This window comes from Idiotropiscis lumnitzeri, chromosome 11 (genome assembly GCF_059441095.1).
Source record: "Idiotropiscis lumnitzeri isolate Australia: NSW breed Sydney's pygmy pipehorse chromosome 11, RoL_Ilum_1.0, whole genome shotgun sequence".
In the NCBI taxonomy this organism is placed as follows: domain Eukaryota; kingdom Metazoa; phylum Chordata; class Actinopteri; order Syngnathiformes; family Syngnathidae; genus Idiotropiscis; species Idiotropiscis lumnitzeri.
Window position 1 is genome coordinate 11,458,074 of NC_142401.1, and position 16,443 is coordinate 11,474,516.

General features: G+C 40.4%; 1 protein-coding gene and 1 non-coding gene across 2 annotated transcripts in view; both read right to left on the reverse strand.

Annotated features, from left to right (window-relative positions):
- Positions 1 to 4,906: 4,906 nt before the first annotated feature.
- The window catches only part of srgap3 (SLIT-ROBO Rho GTPase activating protein 3), a 68,037-nt gene continuing 56,500 nt past the window's right edge, over positions 4,907 to 16,443 (reverse strand). Inside the window, exons 13-23 of the mRNA XM_088308838.1 lie at positions 15,982 to 16,084; positions 14,931 to 14,991; positions 14,324 to 14,401; positions 14,098 to 14,232; positions 12,800 to 12,905; positions 12,047 to 12,274; positions 11,888 to 11,961; positions 10,143 to 10,323; positions 9,247 to 9,396; positions 8,857 to 9,172; positions 4,907 to 8,594 (exon numbers count right to left, since the gene is read on the reverse strand). Of these exons, the coding sequence (XP_088164964.1) occupies positions 8,145 to 8,594; positions 8,857 to 9,172; positions 9,247 to 9,396; positions 10,143 to 10,323; positions 11,888 to 11,961; positions 12,047 to 12,274; positions 12,800 to 12,905; positions 14,098 to 14,232; positions 14,324 to 14,401; positions 14,931 to 14,991; positions 15,982 to 16,084 (1,882 nt within the window). The 3' untranslated portion in view covers positions 4,907 to 8,144. The remainder of the gene's footprint in view (positions 8,595 to 8,856; positions 9,173 to 9,246; positions 9,397 to 10,142; positions 10,324 to 11,887; positions 11,962 to 12,046; positions 12,275 to 12,799; positions 12,906 to 14,097; positions 14,233 to 14,323; positions 14,402 to 14,930; positions 14,992 to 15,981; positions 16,085 to 16,443) is intronic.
- Positions 6,671 to 6,742, reverse strand: trnae-uuc (transfer RNA glutamic acid (anticodon UUC)). Its single transcript has one exon. It is a non-coding gene; the product is annotated as a tRNA-Glu (tRNA).

The following is a 16,443-nucleotide window of genomic DNA, read 5'->3' on the forward strand; positions in this document are numbered from 1 at the left end:
AGCACTTATTGAATTGCATGAAAATAGTGGTCAAATCAGGGGTGGCTAAACGTGCTCGAGCCTCGAACAATTTGTCATTTTTAAAATGGAGCAATTAATAATTGGTCTCATTTACTAATTGATGCAAAACAGAGCAGACCAGCTGCGATAGAGTCAATAATATTGACTCTCTCTCTCACTCTCTCTATCTATCTCTCTCTCACTCTATCTATCTATCTATATAAAATCGTTCTTATATTTAACAAAAAATCCATAAATAATAATAATGCTATGGTGGTACTAATTGTGTACCAAAGAATGCCGAAAGAGCTCAAACAAAAAGCACTTTAGCATCTAAGTATTGTCATTATCGACATGTCCTCGAGCAAGAAACTAAACTCCCCCAGTTGCTCCTGATGTAGCATCATCATTAGGTAAAATAAGGAGATAATATTCAAGCACTTTGAGTTCCTCGAAGACAGAAAAGCTTTACAAGTGAAAGCCCATTTACCATCATTGTGGGAAATGAAAAGCAAAAAAAAAAAAAGATTCCCCTTGGGCAACTTCCAACTACAAAATAACATCAGTTTTGTAAAGCAGAAATAAAAAGATGCCGAGACAAGTTGCGATGAAGTTCCGCATGGATTGCTGCAGATGATAAATATTCACACTCACTCTTGAATGAATAGCGTGTCAATTCATGAAGGTAAACATTTGTTTTCAATTTATCTCAAGAATCAGCTCATTCACACTTCTTTTTGCTTTTTCACAATTGTGAATTTAAACAAGTTAATGCAAACTGTGGATTAAAAAAGATACATCAAGGAAACATTCCTGAGTATTTCAATAAATTAAGGACATAGAGTTCAAAAATAGTAAAAAAAAAAATAAAATAAAATGTATCATACTGTATTGACATTTATATTTACAGTCATAATCATCCACACATCCATTTTGTAGAACCTGTTCAGGATAGCAGTGAGCTGGTTAGCACGATGGCCTCACAGTGCAGAGTTCCTGGGATCGATTCCGGCTCCGGGCTTTCTGTATGGAGTTTTTCCATGTTCTCCCTGTGCCTGTGTGGGTTTTCTCCGGGTACTCCGGTTTCCTCCCACATTCCAAAAACATGCATGGCAGGTCAATTGGACCCTCTAAATTGCCCCCAGGTGTGAGTGTGAGAGCGGATGGTTGTTCGTCTCTGTGTGCCCTGCGATTGGCTGGCAACCAGTTCAGGGTGTACCCCCGCCTATTGCCCGGAGATAGCTGGGATAGGCTTCAGCAGTTCCTTGTGAGGAAAAGTGGAAATGGATGGATAAGTTAAAACAGGTGCCTGTGTAAATTAAAAAAAATAAGTAAACAATTTAAAGAGGAAAAATATGATGTGAAATGCAGTCCAGTGTGCGAAATTATCACACAAGATTGATTCCAATTATTTCAGATTGTTCAAAATGGAGTGAGACATTCACGTAGAGTTGATCTCCAGAAATAAAGTGAACTTTTCCTGATTCAACCCATTACGACAAGTGTATTTCATTTTGGAACCAATGTTCATCTGATCAGACTAAACATGTCATGAACAGATTTGTATTTTATTTTATTTTGAGCCGCTTTTGGAAAGAAGTCTTGTTCAGATGGACTTAGCTAAAGCGTGACATGCGTGGCACTTTGATGTGAACGATATCGAGCATTGTGCATAAGAAATACATCAAGGAAGCATCCGCTGAAGTTTACCGTCATGATTTCTTGCAGCTTTGTGCACTGTTGAGGGTCTTGAAGCAAAGAGGCTATGCGGGGGCAGACAATGTGTTTTCACTTAAATATGCGCCCAAAGCAAGTTCTCGCGGCACACCATGGATCAGTGGAACAAATTCATTAACTTTCTAATGCCCAGGGGAACGTAGCCCTCCCATGAAACCAAATCCAGGCAACATTAGATTATCTGTGAAATAGTTTTGAAAATGTAAAGTCGTTGCATGTGAACAGCATGGAATGCCATATTGTAAATCTAAACACTCCGTCCATATGAGGAGGCTCTTAATGAAGCCTTGTGCAAATTAGTCATGAACCAGGCTTGTTATTGTATACCTGCAGTGCACAGGTGTGGGGTTTGGCCGGAACTGCTGCAAATGACTCCTAATACATGAAGCCAAACATGCATCTGGACTGAGACAACATGCCAATGGCCACATTTCACGTGTACTGCACCGTGGGATGATTAGTTCATGTGGATTGTGTATCTATAAACAGTGTATGTATATGCAAATTTATTTCAGATATTTATATATGCAATTGGTAGATGTGATCTTTTTGGGAAAAGTTCAGTCCTTGAAAGTGTGATGGTTGTTTTCATTCAAGTGAGTCGTGATGCTTTTCAATCACCAGGCTTCTACTTCTACGAGCAGCGTTTTTTAAATTTTTTTTTTTCAGTACAATCCTTGGGTGCCCTTTATCCTTTAGCATATATCATTTAGATGTGTGATGCATTCATCTGCTATTCATCTGCTAAATATTAAAAAGACACCATGTGCTCATTTCAACAAGATGGTCAGCATTTGTTTTTAACATGTTTGTGGACTTAATTGCAGTTTATTGTTACCCCAGCTGACTTTGAGCAATGTCATGAGTAAGGCCTGGACCGGTCACCATGTCAATTGTCAATTTCATACCTTATACAAATTTTTGAGTATTCAATGTAATCTATCGAAATGCAAGTTTTTGGAAGAAGCCAGTTCACGTGGAGATAATAATAATAAAAAATAAAAACAGAACAAACTGCACGCAGGAAAACACATGAGCTACAGTCCAAACTTAAAACTTTGCTTGTGATGCACATATGCTTTCCAAAATTACACCATTTCACCTTTATAATGATATAAATAAGACAAATATTCGACAATCACGAAGGAATTAGGAGCCACAGATGGTGCAATCATGTTAACCGAGCCCTTTATAATTAAAATGCTAGCCTGTTTTCATCATTATACAGCCTATCACTTAATGGGATTCTCTTCTAAATACAAGTTGATAGTTACCACACCAAACATGCACAAAGAAATGAAATAAATTAAACATGACTTCCACTTGTTTACACAATTTCATTGTGATTAGGGAAATGAATCATTGGCCTGCTCACCAGTAGCCCCTAGGGGGCCCATAATTGAAGAGAGCCTCCATGTTGATGAGGCCATGGAGGTGAGGTTAGAGGCAGAAAGTAAATTTACGATCATGTTGTTCTACTGTGACTACCACTAATTGATTAGACGTTAGGGTTGCATTTGTGTTGGTTAATGTTTTCATTATGGAATAAATAAAGCTGTTGGCAAGGCCTTGTTCAGCCTTTTTGGAGAATGAAAATGATGCATTTCATGTTTAGTGAAAGTAATCTAATCTGTGACGAACAAAAGGATTCCAGAGGGTTTGCAAATATACAGCCTTAATTAAATGTGTCAAATGTGGAAGTTTCTTACTAAACGGCAGCAATTTTGTGCTCCTTGGGTGAGCTCAATTTTTTGTTGGACATGTTCATGTTCAACAGAAGCTTTGTCAGGTGGAACAAATTAGATTTTGTCAATGCGCCTCCACTCTAATCAGTGGAGTATAAACGCAATTTCCAGGTGAGATGTAATCACGTAATTTATGCAGGAATCCGTTTTCTGAACACTGGTGGTGGTTTGTCATCTTACTGGTGCAACGGACTGCAATAACTAAGGCAAGTTACGGTACACACCCTCGCAGGACCTCGCACATTGCAACGATGCTTGATCGCCACCACGTGGCCACAACATTAACTGCAAGCTTCCTAAAAAATACTTTTGGGAAGAAAGAAATGCCTGAAGAAGAAATGCAATTGTCATTTCTGGGATTCAATCTTATTAGTTAATTTCTCTACAAAGTAGATAAATATTCTATTTAATTATGGTCAATAAAAGAGAAATATAGTTTTCTGTACAGTTGGATACATTTACTTTAGAGTATGCTCATCAGCCACATCATTATCAATAAAAAATGATAAGAGTAATAATGATGATAAAAACAAAATGTGAAAATTCAATCAAATCAAAGCGATTTTATTGTTTGGACCGGGGTTAGGTTGTAAAAAGGCATTTTGGAATGCTAAGACATCTCAGTATAATACAGTGCCATTCTACACCGCCGAAGTAATGAACGTTCTGTTAAAGTGAAAATAAATATCTTCGAAATTTGACATTCCACGGAGAAGGCAGCTGTTAATAACACTAACAAAGCTGAAGGATTAAAGACAATAATCGCCAAGTAGGCTATTCAAAAGCATGAAAAATCAAGCGGCTGCCTCTGCTCTCAAATGCTGTGGGTGTGTCTGGTGAATGTGTGAAAGAATACCGACTAAAAAAACAGATGACACTTCATCTGTCATTTTTCCTCTATCTGCACATTCTGACATGCTTGAGTCACATGCAGAATGTATACATTTCTGCTTAAAACCTGCGAAGGCTGAATTATATCCCGGTGGTTTCTGAGGGGCTTTCCACAGCGCAGCGAGAGGCGCTAGACTCAGCCTAGCTTACGAGCCAACAGGCTGCCGGGTCCATTTTTGTCCGTAGGGTCAAGTCTGAGATTGACACTGAGCTGTGTTGTAAATTCCGGTTTGCCGAATGATGCATAGGAATAGGCCTAGCATTAATTACTGAGCTACTTGTAACTATGCACTTGTTCTCATATAGTTAGGGAGGGGCGACTCATGACTCATGCCATTTTAGGTACACCCAAATAACAGAAAAAAAAGTCATGGTGGAAAACATTTTGATGCCATGTCACTATAATTCAATATTGAATGGTAACACCTCCTTACCAGACAACTAAAAAAAAACTGTTGTCATCTTGGATTGGATCGCCTTGTGGAAATGCTTTTTAACGTAGTGAAATCAAATAATTACCCCAAAAAAGTCCATTGAGCAGTAATGTTTTTTTATTCGGATGCACGTCTTTTCAACATCCACTTCGTGGTAAGGTATATCACAGGCTTCTAATTAACCACACACTCACCACTAGACAAACAGTTAAAGAGAAGATTGACAACAACTCACTTTCCATCATCACAACAAGACAGGCACAGTCGTCTTTCTTACAGCAATGTTTTGTATTTTTTGTGGTTCTCGTTTTTAATCCTATTATCGCACCAGCTCAGCGACCATTTCAGAAGAGAAAATGACTTTTTACATCACATGTAGGGGAAACACAGAGGAACCAAGTGCCTTTTAGCTCTACAAGTATTATCCCTCAACCCTGCGTTTGCCAGGAATACTGCCATGTGTTTACTTTGTACGAGAAGGGAGAGAAAAGATGAATTCATGGCTCAGGCACAGCACAGACACATCACCGGGGAAAACAACAAGATGCAATAAATATTCTGAGAAGACTCTACTGAACTTGGTAACCAGTAGATTAGGTGCATAGTGGTTTTTAAATCTACTTTTTTTCTCTCACCCAGCACAGAAAAGCAGTTCATAATGACCCTGGACAAATTATTGCAGAAACAGCAATAGAAAGTAATCATACAAAAAGAACATTCAGAATAAATATGACGACTAATCGACAACATATTAAAAAAGTAATACAAAAGTAAAAAAAAAAAAAACTAAATCAAAGAAAAATCAATGTGGTGCACAAAAGGCACTCGAACCACGTCCAGCTCCAGTTGCACATTACTGTACAGTATAAATAAAACAGTCTAACATGAATCTATTGTAATTTTCATGTTCTCTTATGAACACTCATATTTTGTAAATACAATTTAATTGGTGCAAAATTCATAACTAAAGTACAGTATATATTTTTACAAGTTGAGATGAATGGGCACCTGATGTCTCCACTGGTTCATGACGAGACAGTACCAAAAGCAACCAGCAGGGGGAGCAGGTGGCCAGTATAACTTGAGAAAGGTGGCGAGGGTCTATTTTGGGCAGTACGTGGCATAAAATAAAATATTTTACATTGATAAAGTGCCTCGTCTGCATGCTTGAGTATATAATGCATTTTTTTTTATATTTATGATAGTGCTACAAGCGAATTAATTGGTCAATATAAGCCCTGGTAGAATTTAAACATTTTGAGTGAAAATTTGACCTTCCAAAACCAATCATAAAAGCTTTTTATAAATTGCGTTGACATTACAGCAGAAAACATGCAACATGATGCTGACTCATGAGTTGTTCGAATAAGACATCCAAGTCATTATACTCCTGACAAAAGCGTAATTGAATTAACAAACGCTGCGTCACTAAAAAATATTGTTGTAGTGACATTATTAAGAAACTGCAATTAATTGATTGTGTGACACCCTGAATCTTTTTTTTCGCACGGTGGCGTATGTGCATATTGTTCTATTTAATAAATTGCTTAGTAGAACATGAGACCGTTTATGAATCCACCCATGTTCTATGCAGCTTCTCCTCACACTCACATTTGACAATTCCATAGGTGTCAAACTCCAGTCCTGGAGGGCCGCTTTCCTGTGTGTTGTCCATCTCCCTTGGCTGAAACACACCTGATTCAATTGAGCATGCGATGATCGTCTGAATCAGGTGTGAGATGGAAAACATAAAGGAATGCAGCCGTCCCGAGTTCCACACCTGTGGTTTAAGAGATGAGTTCATAATTCAACAGGGTATTGAAGCCAACCCTCAGAAAATCTTGCAAATGTGCGGTACCAACTTTCCCACACCAGGAGTTGAACCCGGGCCACCTGGGTGAAAACCAGGGATCCTCACCGCTAGACCATATGGGACGTTGTCACTACGTGCTCGTTTAATTTTGTGGCCTGTTGTCTAAGCCAATCATGGAAGCGGTAAAATGGTAACATGCACGTCTGTGTAGAAGCCGGAGTACATGGAGAAAACCCATGCGAGCACGGGGAGAACATGCAAACTCCACACAGGTATGACAAAGCCCATATTCGAACCCGGATCTCATAACTGAGGCAAATGTACTAACCATTCCCACACCGCAATGCTCAGAAATACTTCAAGTTCTAAAATGAAGAATATAAGGGTGAACCGTTCCAGTCATCATCTTAGTATGCCTAGCAACTGGATTCAAAGCACACACTACAGCCAGGCAATTTTCACCAAGCCAGAGAATATGTTTCTATTGTACTGAAAGCGATTAAAAGAGTTGTTTGGTTGAGATATATTCAAGTACCCTTCATGTCAACCATCTCCCTTTTGGGTATTAAGTCTATACAAATTCAAAACATTTACAAAAAAAAAAAGCCAAATGTATTTACACGTTTTCTAAATTAGTAATTATTGGATTGATTCATGACATGCTGGACATTCGGACAGTCTGACGTGCTGCAACGAGCACATGTCCCAAATGTGTGCCTGAATGTCTTCCCAGATCCAAATGATGCAATCAAGTGGCACTGAAGTACACAAATCAAATATTCCACAATCTGACTGCATGGATGCAGATTTAGTGAGTTGACTTTGAGGTCAAAACTGACACATATGCATAATGTTAACATGTATTGAGGTTAACGACAGTTTTAAAGAAGGCGACGTTTGAACCTTTCGACACTGCAGCCTTCTCCCACCCTGCATCACCATGGCAACCCTTCACGACAGGAGCTTCCCACAGATAAGAGTGAATGTCAGGCGGAGAATAGTGATAAAGCATCACTTTGCCGCACATTGCTCAGAGTGTTTGGATGGCTAAACGACGTGAGTGGCAAAAAGCTGTTCTGGAGGGAATTCATCCGCAACTGTTTTTTTTTTTTTTTTTTTAAACTGCATTCAGCAAAAAAAAAGGTCATGTGACACAATAATGAACACTGGACCTCAACCCAATTATGCTGTCTCATACTCCTATGCGTCCCCTATATGCTTTCCTAACTACTTGCTCAGCAGCGTGAATTTTGAGCAGATTGGTATCATCGGTATTATTTTAGAACCACAGCGATAATTTGGTAAAGTCAGACTCGACTCAGCTAATCCAGTTTTGGCACTGTCCCCTTTGAGTCCAGTGTGTTCATTCATCATGTACTCTTTAATGAAATGTTTTTGCTTTTCGGACTATGATCTACCTGAGCTGTCGGAATTTTTACAGATCACTCACTTTTATTATCTTAAATCAATGACGAAAATGTTAACCATGAGTTGCAGTCTCATTTCCCACTTATTTGACCTTCGCTACATGGTACCAGACTTGTCAGCGCCATCGGTGGCCACGTTCATGCCGGACCCGGCCGCTGTGTTGTTACTGGGAAACATTTTATCAGTGGGCGTTACAACTGGGCTGCCCACCCCAGAAGAACTGGAACTGCTTGAGCGGTGCTGAGTGGGAAGTGGGCGCACCGGCCTCATGGGCGGGGGGCGGAGCTGAGCACCGGCGGCGAGTCGGGCCGACAGCGCCGGCTTGAAGGTGGTCATCATCTCGGAGGTGGAGCTGCAGCTCCGGCGCATGGCCGCATCTGGGTCACGGATCATGATGGTATGCAAGGGGCTGCCGGGCTCGGAGCTAACCGGGTTCTTCATGGGCTCCAGGGTGTCCAGGACCACGTCGGGAGCCTGCTTGGCGGAATTCTGTCGCTCCAGCTCATGAAGCTCATGGAGCGCCGTGGTCATGGTCTTCTCGATGTCCTGGTAGCGGCAAGAACAGACATACGAAAATATGCACTAGAATGATATATCTCATTTTTTCTTTTATTTACTTTTATCAGGTTCCAAATATCATCGATTATGTGAGCCTCACATTGTTGTACAGTCAAGTATAACTGAGGGCAGGACTTCCGTTTGGAAACTCAATCCAGCACAATCTATTACGTTTCGTATTCCTAAATCCTCACGTGATTGTGCAGAAAATAAACATACAGGAACTAGCAAAGTCGCTAAGCAGTCTCACCTCAGCCAGCGCCTCAGCTTCAAGTGACTTGTGGTCCCCAAGGCTGCTGTGGCGAGTGGCCCCTGACATGGGCCTCAGTGGATGGCCCTCAGGATAGACTTTCCTTTCTGGATAGTTAATACTTCCTGCACTACCAAAAGTCCCCAGTCGCCTTTTTTCTGGGCTTTCCATTCGTGCCTTGTTGACAGACATCTTGTGGGGGCTGCTGGGACAGGCAGCAGCCCGCGGAGGCGTGTCGGGAACTCGGGTTGGACTCTGAGTGTCTGTGCCGCCTCGACGGCGAGGAATCGCCGCTCCGTCGGAACGCAATCGGACCCTATGGAGAGGCATTAGATGACAAGTAGTTGTCACACGGACTGCTTAAAAAGAGAAGTGGGTGATTTTCCTGACCTGCCCATGACGCCTCCAAAGCTATAATCGGGTGATTGTTCACATGGTGAGGGACCGTCATTTTTGGATGAACTTTTTTCATCCAGTAGGGGCCCACTGCTGGCTTCACTATCTGCTTTCTGACTGAGGCTGTCTGAGAAGGCATCATCCCTGAGAGAGTAATAGCATGGTAGGTTGGGATACAGTATTTCAAATTTTCTTTTCAAAATAAATATAGTGTGATTACTTCACATTTTTTGCTTTTCAGTTGGCAGAAAATCCATACAAAAAAAAAATATTTTTCAGCAATTTTTACTGAGAGTACACATTTTTATTTACCACCTTAATGTACATGAGAGAATAGTTTAATTATCTGGTCATCCCTATTTTCAACATCATCTGACTGTGAGTGTGAATGGTTGTCTATATGTGCCCTGTGTTTGGCTGGCAACCAGACCAGGGTGTACAGCAAAATTGCTGTGTTGCCCAAAGTCACCTGGGATAAACTTTCGCCAAGAGTGATAAAACTAAAATTAAAAAAAAAAATAAATAAAATAAAATGAATGGATGAATTTATTTCACATGTAACGTGGCCTACTCTGAAAACTAGTTTGACACCCCCCCATGACAGTTTGGAGAGTAAAATTGAATACACAATAACAATACCCCTAATCATCCGCTAATAGGAGCAAATCTAAGAGCTATATCAGAAATTAAGCCTTTACAAAGATATTAATGGTTTCATCGCCAAATTATTGTGGTTAAAGTTTACTGTGGTGTAGAACTGCTCTGTCTGATCATATCTCATATCAGGCAGGTGCGATGAATGTTGACGCATGATTTAATATTATTATTATTATTGTTATATATTTTTTATCTCTAGGAACAGCATCATCTGAATCAAAACAGTTACTTACACGTCTTGCACTACAATGTATTGATGAGGAATCAGCCCATCCACACCGTTGTGCCGGCCCTCCCACCAGTCCTCAGACGCCCGGTGATAGAGCAGCAGAGAGGCTCCCTTCTTGAACGACAGCTCTCTCGGGCTGCGGCCCACGTAGTCAAATTTAGCGATGGCCTCAATTTGTTCAACCTCTGAAAATAATAAAACAATACAACAACAATAAAACAAAATACCGTACAACAAGTGTTATAAAGACCAATCCAGTAGAGAAACGGCATGATTTGTGAAGAGGAGAACACAATAAAACCTAAATATTAATGTCCTACTAGCATGACTGCCCAACTATTTTTTAACATACCAACATAATGTCAATATAAAAAAAAAAAACAAAAAAAAACAAAAAGAAAAAACTTTTTTTTTCTTCACGGCAGTTTAGCGTAGGTCAATGCATTTTACTCAGCCAACCAGTAGAGGTCAGTAGTGGTTAAGTAATATTTCTACCATCTCAGCAAATTTGACAATGCCCAGTCAACTCCAGTAAACTCATACCAAGGCTATGTTTGAAAAGAATAGCCGTTTGTATTTGTTCAAAGTAACTCTTTACTGTAAGAGGTTGCGAAAAGAATGATTAAATTAAGAAAGTATGCATGCATTTCTTTTTTACATTCCTTTACATTACATTTCTTATCCAAATTACACGTGCATATATGAATAAAATGTGCTAGATTATGCTGCAAGTATCCAGGAAACTCTTTTGTTCCTTGAAATAGTCCAGTCAGACAGGAAGAGGATCATAAATGTAAAAATCAGTTTTTCCATGTTTTCAAGTCTCACACAGCTCATTTTATCAGTCTCTTGCCACTTCCCTGTGGGATTTACAACCAGAAAAGATAACCAATTCAACACTATAACTCCTAATTCTAATCTTTTGGGGATTAATTGAAGTCTCCTAAACAATGATGAAAATAGGAGTCAGAAAATGTTCAGGTATTTCAGAATCGATATCAGACAATCAACATTTTCAGTCGTGTCCAACAAGCGATGTTGAGACATGAGATTGTAACGGAAAGAACCACTGATAGAATCATGTCAATTATGCAATTTGTGGATCCACAGCACTGAGGAAAAGATATTCTGTAAAAGCCAAAGTCCCAGGAGAATGGCTGACTACCGCTTGAACAAAGAGCGGGCAATGAGTGATGGAGGGAGGAATTGTGCACACACACGCACACACACTCATAAAAGGACACACATCAAAAAGACAGTGCTGCAACCAAGCACTGATTATCCTCAGTCTTTCTAATCATAAACAAAGCACAAACGTCATTCACCTTTCTTTCAAAGTCATTATTAATTTAATGATACACACACAATTGTTTTTGTTGCCTTCCTCTAAATTAGGTACAGTACATCTATTGAGCTCCAGTACAATTATTTGTTATTACAGCTTTATTTTGCTATCCTCAAATTTTTTTCAATAAAGATAATATTATAAATTCATGAGAAATACAATTTGACATTTTAATTGTGGTTAAACAAATAATGACATTTCTAAGTGAGTCCAAACTCTTTGAATGGTAGTGCATACTGTTTATACAATGGTGTGTTTTCAGGGAGGACAGGAAATTGTCTGGGTCCGGGTCAGTAAGGCAAGAAAAACACCTCCATCACTTACGAGTTCATTCAAGAAAAGGATAAACGTAGGGCAATTAAGTGATCGCGAGTAGTTGAAATGACAACTATGATGGTGCTGACCTTCATCACTTGTGTGTGGCTCAGTTCCATTGTCAGCTTCATCAAGAGTTCCTGGCTCACTGTGAGGACTATCACTGCATTGAAACGCAAATGACATTAAAGGTTAAAGATGGTTGAAGGTTGATTTTATGTTTCTTTTTTTACTAATAGTTCACTGACCAGTATTCCTCGCCCCCAGCCATGCACTTTTCATAGACTGGGCCATCCAGTTCACGTAGACTTGGAAAGATGACTTCATTGTGTATAATGATAGTCTTGATGACCTCGTTCACATGCGCCTGGCACGACACCGGGTCCTGGCTGTCGGGAATGGGCATCAGCGTGGGACCAAAGCAGATGGCCAGGTTGTATGGATCCATCATGTTCTCGTCGCTATACTGGGAGAGACTGAGGGACAAGACATTGTTTGTATACAAGCAATGCTGAAAACAAATAGATAAAGCATATGCCAATTTTAGTTGCAGTTACGAATCTGCTTAAAGTTTATGGATTGGCGCTGGTACGGTACAACTACAATTTTGAGAAGAGATTTGCTTTATTAGGGAAAATTTGAAGTACAGAGGAAAGATAATTTTTTGTGCCGCTCGACAACAGCAAACTAGTTCATTGCACGCCATTCTCAACCTCATATGTTGGGTCCATCGAGTTCTCTTTTTGAGTACTCCGTGTACATCACAGAAAAAAAATCTAATGACTTGATCAATCAGGGTTTGGGTTCGCACTCACAGCTCACTCTAAATCACTTGAGACATCAGAACATTGTATGCCGTATGACTGTCGCTCAACGCGCAAAGCAATGTTCATAAAGACATGCTTGGATGGTTTGTTGAGGAAGAACTTGAGAAACCCCAAGCTTTACCCCCAAAATATTCTTGATGAACGTGCGCTTGTATAAGTCAGAAAGAAACTCACTGATTGAGAAAAGCAAAAAGGTATCGCATGACAATGATGACGGTGCGAGGCAGCGTCACAACAATCTGCTGGATGTGATGCGCCCTCTCTGCTCCTGACTCCAGCTCTGAAACACAGACGGAAATAGACAATTGTGGAATGGAACAGGATTACATCAACATTCACTTAGTAATGCTCAGTTCTAGTTGACACAGTCAGAGTGGTGTTGATTTCTTTTATTTTTGGAAATGCAATTACATCTAATCCTTTAAGTGGAAATTCAACTCACGAATATCACAATAAAATATATTTTTTTTGTTATTGCACACCACGCAGAACCAAATCAAAGGCATCTTGTCAAAAAGCAACATCCGTTCAACAACTGAAGTGGGCAAGGGACAGAGCCCTGCGACGAGTAGCAAACATCGAGAGTAACTGATGCAACCATGAGCTATGAGTGATGCGCTAAATTATCCGATTGTCCAATGGATGGAAATGAATCAGTATGCAAACTTACCCGAAGCATTACAATCCATTTCTTTTTAACAAAATCGGCTTAAATGTATGTAACGTAACTATTTTCACTCATTATTGTCCAAAAACTGTCCAGACTTTCAATCTTGAGGTGACATACAGGCTCCTTTACTGGACTTCGCAGCCAGGTCAAGAGTTATTTTCAACACTTTAAAATAGTGAATAATACGTAAAAATAACAGACGATGTGGGGACAGACCAATAGTATGGAGCTATAAAAAACATAATAAATTGAAAACATTTGGACATACGGGGTTTCAGCCTGGCAGAATCCAAAAAGCACTGAATTTGATTTTTTTTCCATATTGTGTGTGGCAATTGACAGTTCCAAAAACCCAGTCGTTACAGATGACGTTTGTTATTACAATGTAATACAACTGAGCAGATTCCCCTTTTTAGATCCATGCATTTTTTTTATCCTACCTTTAATAGAGTACAATACAAATGATACTTTTTGACAAGATAACAGTAAACACCATCATTACTGTTTATACAGAGTGACACGTCAAGTTATTCTGCATTCTAAGAGATGCGCCATCCTGCCTTACAGCCTGTGATACATTTATCACTCCTCTCTCTTCTTACTGGCTCACTGCTAAGTACTACACAGAGAGCGCTAGTGTTCAGATTGCTTCCATGTGTTAACGTCTCTCATTTTCGTGTCAACTGAGAGTCTAGGAAACTTTGTTTTTCCCTTTTGGCTATTTTGATTGCACACAAACAGAAACACACGCAGACTCACATACGTACACAACTGCTATAGCTTTGAATGCTTGGTGACTCACTGATGGTTGAGATGAAGTCCAGGAAACGCTCCTTCGGGAAGAGGGAGTTCTCCAGTCCTCGGAAGTAGAGTTTAAGCACTCCAGCCACTGAGTTGATATCATGCTCATTGCGGTCGTCTATTAAGGGATCTTCTCCTGATGAATCATAGCAAAGAAACATTCAGTGCTGCAGAGGCATTTAGCTTTCAAGCGAATCGCAAGTGACATGATAACAAGAGCGACTCACCTCTTTCAAATGAATTTTTAATATCATTCACTTCCACCTGTGATCCCGGCACTCGGAAGATGCCTTGTTGCTGCAGGCCTGAAAGGAATATATTGCAGATATACAGACAACATGAAGCCGGGCAACGTAATCGAGTCATCAAGGAAGATACGTTATTTAGTTTATTTTTCTTCCAGGAGGTGGCCCCTCTGTGAGGCGCCAGCATGTGGTTCCAGTTAGAGGGCTACTAATCAGTTTTCTGGAGTTTCATTAGGTCCAGATCCAGGGGAGAGGCCTGCAGGCTAGAGCAATGAGCTGAAGACAGATGTGAGGGTAGATGGGGTGGAGCTATAAAAAGGGGGGCCGAGGGTGCACGGAGGGTTGCTTGACAACAGAGAACACGGGTTGGGGTGTGGAGGGCTATCACAACTGCCTGTGTGTGATCCCTTGTTACGAGCTTGTCAATTCCCCGGGGAGCAAGTCAGGTCTGTGCGCCGGCAGCTATTTGTGAAGCTACAAACACCAGACTGCTTCATGCAATAGTTCACAACAACACTTCAAAGGCAAAGCTTGCCTTTATTTTGTTCCTTTTTCAGCCTTCGAGACATGAGCATGACGTGAGCCCTACCGTAGAGGTTGATGTATCTGACACAGCTCTCAACCACAAGTGGAATGGGTTGACCTGAATCCTGAAAGAAGAGGAAAATAGATTGTAGTCCATTTTTAAAAAATATCATATTTGAAAGAAAAGCAGCAGAAGCAGCAGCGGTTAGAGCATCACGATTAGGAAATGAATTTTCACATTGGCCACAACATTAGACACACCTTTATACACTCATGACCGCTGATACAAGAGTGTTCTCACAATCTTCAATCACTCCATATGCACTAATTTTGCGTGTTTTGAGTTCATAATGTTGGTAAAGCTATAGAAGGATGTTTTGAGAGCATCAAACATGCATTGGATATAATTGACACTTCATTTGTACTTTTGTAAAACAGATTTGTGTATGACAAACTACAGTTGCACACTACTGCAAACAACAAGCACAAACATATTGTCTAATGAACACAACCTTGATAAAGCTGAATATGATCTTTGCAATGTTTTGATCCAATTTATGAATCCATTGGAGGTGCACCTAATGAAGTGGCCGGTGAGTGCATATTCTCAGAGAGGTACCTGGATGCGAGCACGGGCATTCCTTCTCCCTCTGGAAAAAGCAGCGTAACACAGTCGTGTATAGCAGAGAAAGGAGGGCAAAGAAGCAAAATGTTAGACGAGCAATACGAGGAACGAGCTCCTCGTGAGGTTAAAGGAGGCGAAGCACAAGGAATGAACGACAGGAAAGCCACACATGTGCAGCGAGGGACGAAGCAAGATGTCTCCTTCCACCCAAATAAGTGACTGAGTTTGTGAGCCAGAGACAGTGAATTGTGTGTGAATAAAGAGACAGCCGACTGCCGTTCCGCCTGCACCGGCAGCGCCACAGAAGGGAGGAAGAGGATTAGAGGTTAATCAAAGGTTACGTCATGACGAAGGGCCGCGGCAAGGCGGAGGAACAAAAGGCCAAAAGGAGGAAGAGCAGGAAGATGAGAGGCTGGAGCAACACCCCCCCCCCCCCTACTGAGGTGCCACAGGGACTGCTCAGGCATACACGACCACCACAAGAGGGTACCTTGACGAAGGTCTCCAAATTGCCGTTAAACAGCTTATGGTTATAGACGGAGCGCGGTCTAGGCTTCCGCATTTTCTGGGGTTTAGGGGGAAGGGTGGGGGGCCTAAGAAACGAAGGACAAAAGGAACATCACCGCCATAATATTTCGAAACCTTATGCTACTCCTGAATATTTACATTGCGGGATAAAAATAATATGGTTGGAGAATTTACATCTTTTCAAATTCTTGTTTGATTTCAAATGTGTGTGTGTGTGTAGTTGAAATGAGGCAAGATTAGACCATTCAATAGAATTGGTGAGTTTGCAAATACATAGATCACTGATCAATTGAATAACCCTAAAAATGGAAAGAGAAGGAATTCCACAAAAACTCATGAAGACACACACATAAAAAAATAATAAAATAATAAATTAAATTAAATAATTATATATATATATATATATATATATATATATATATAC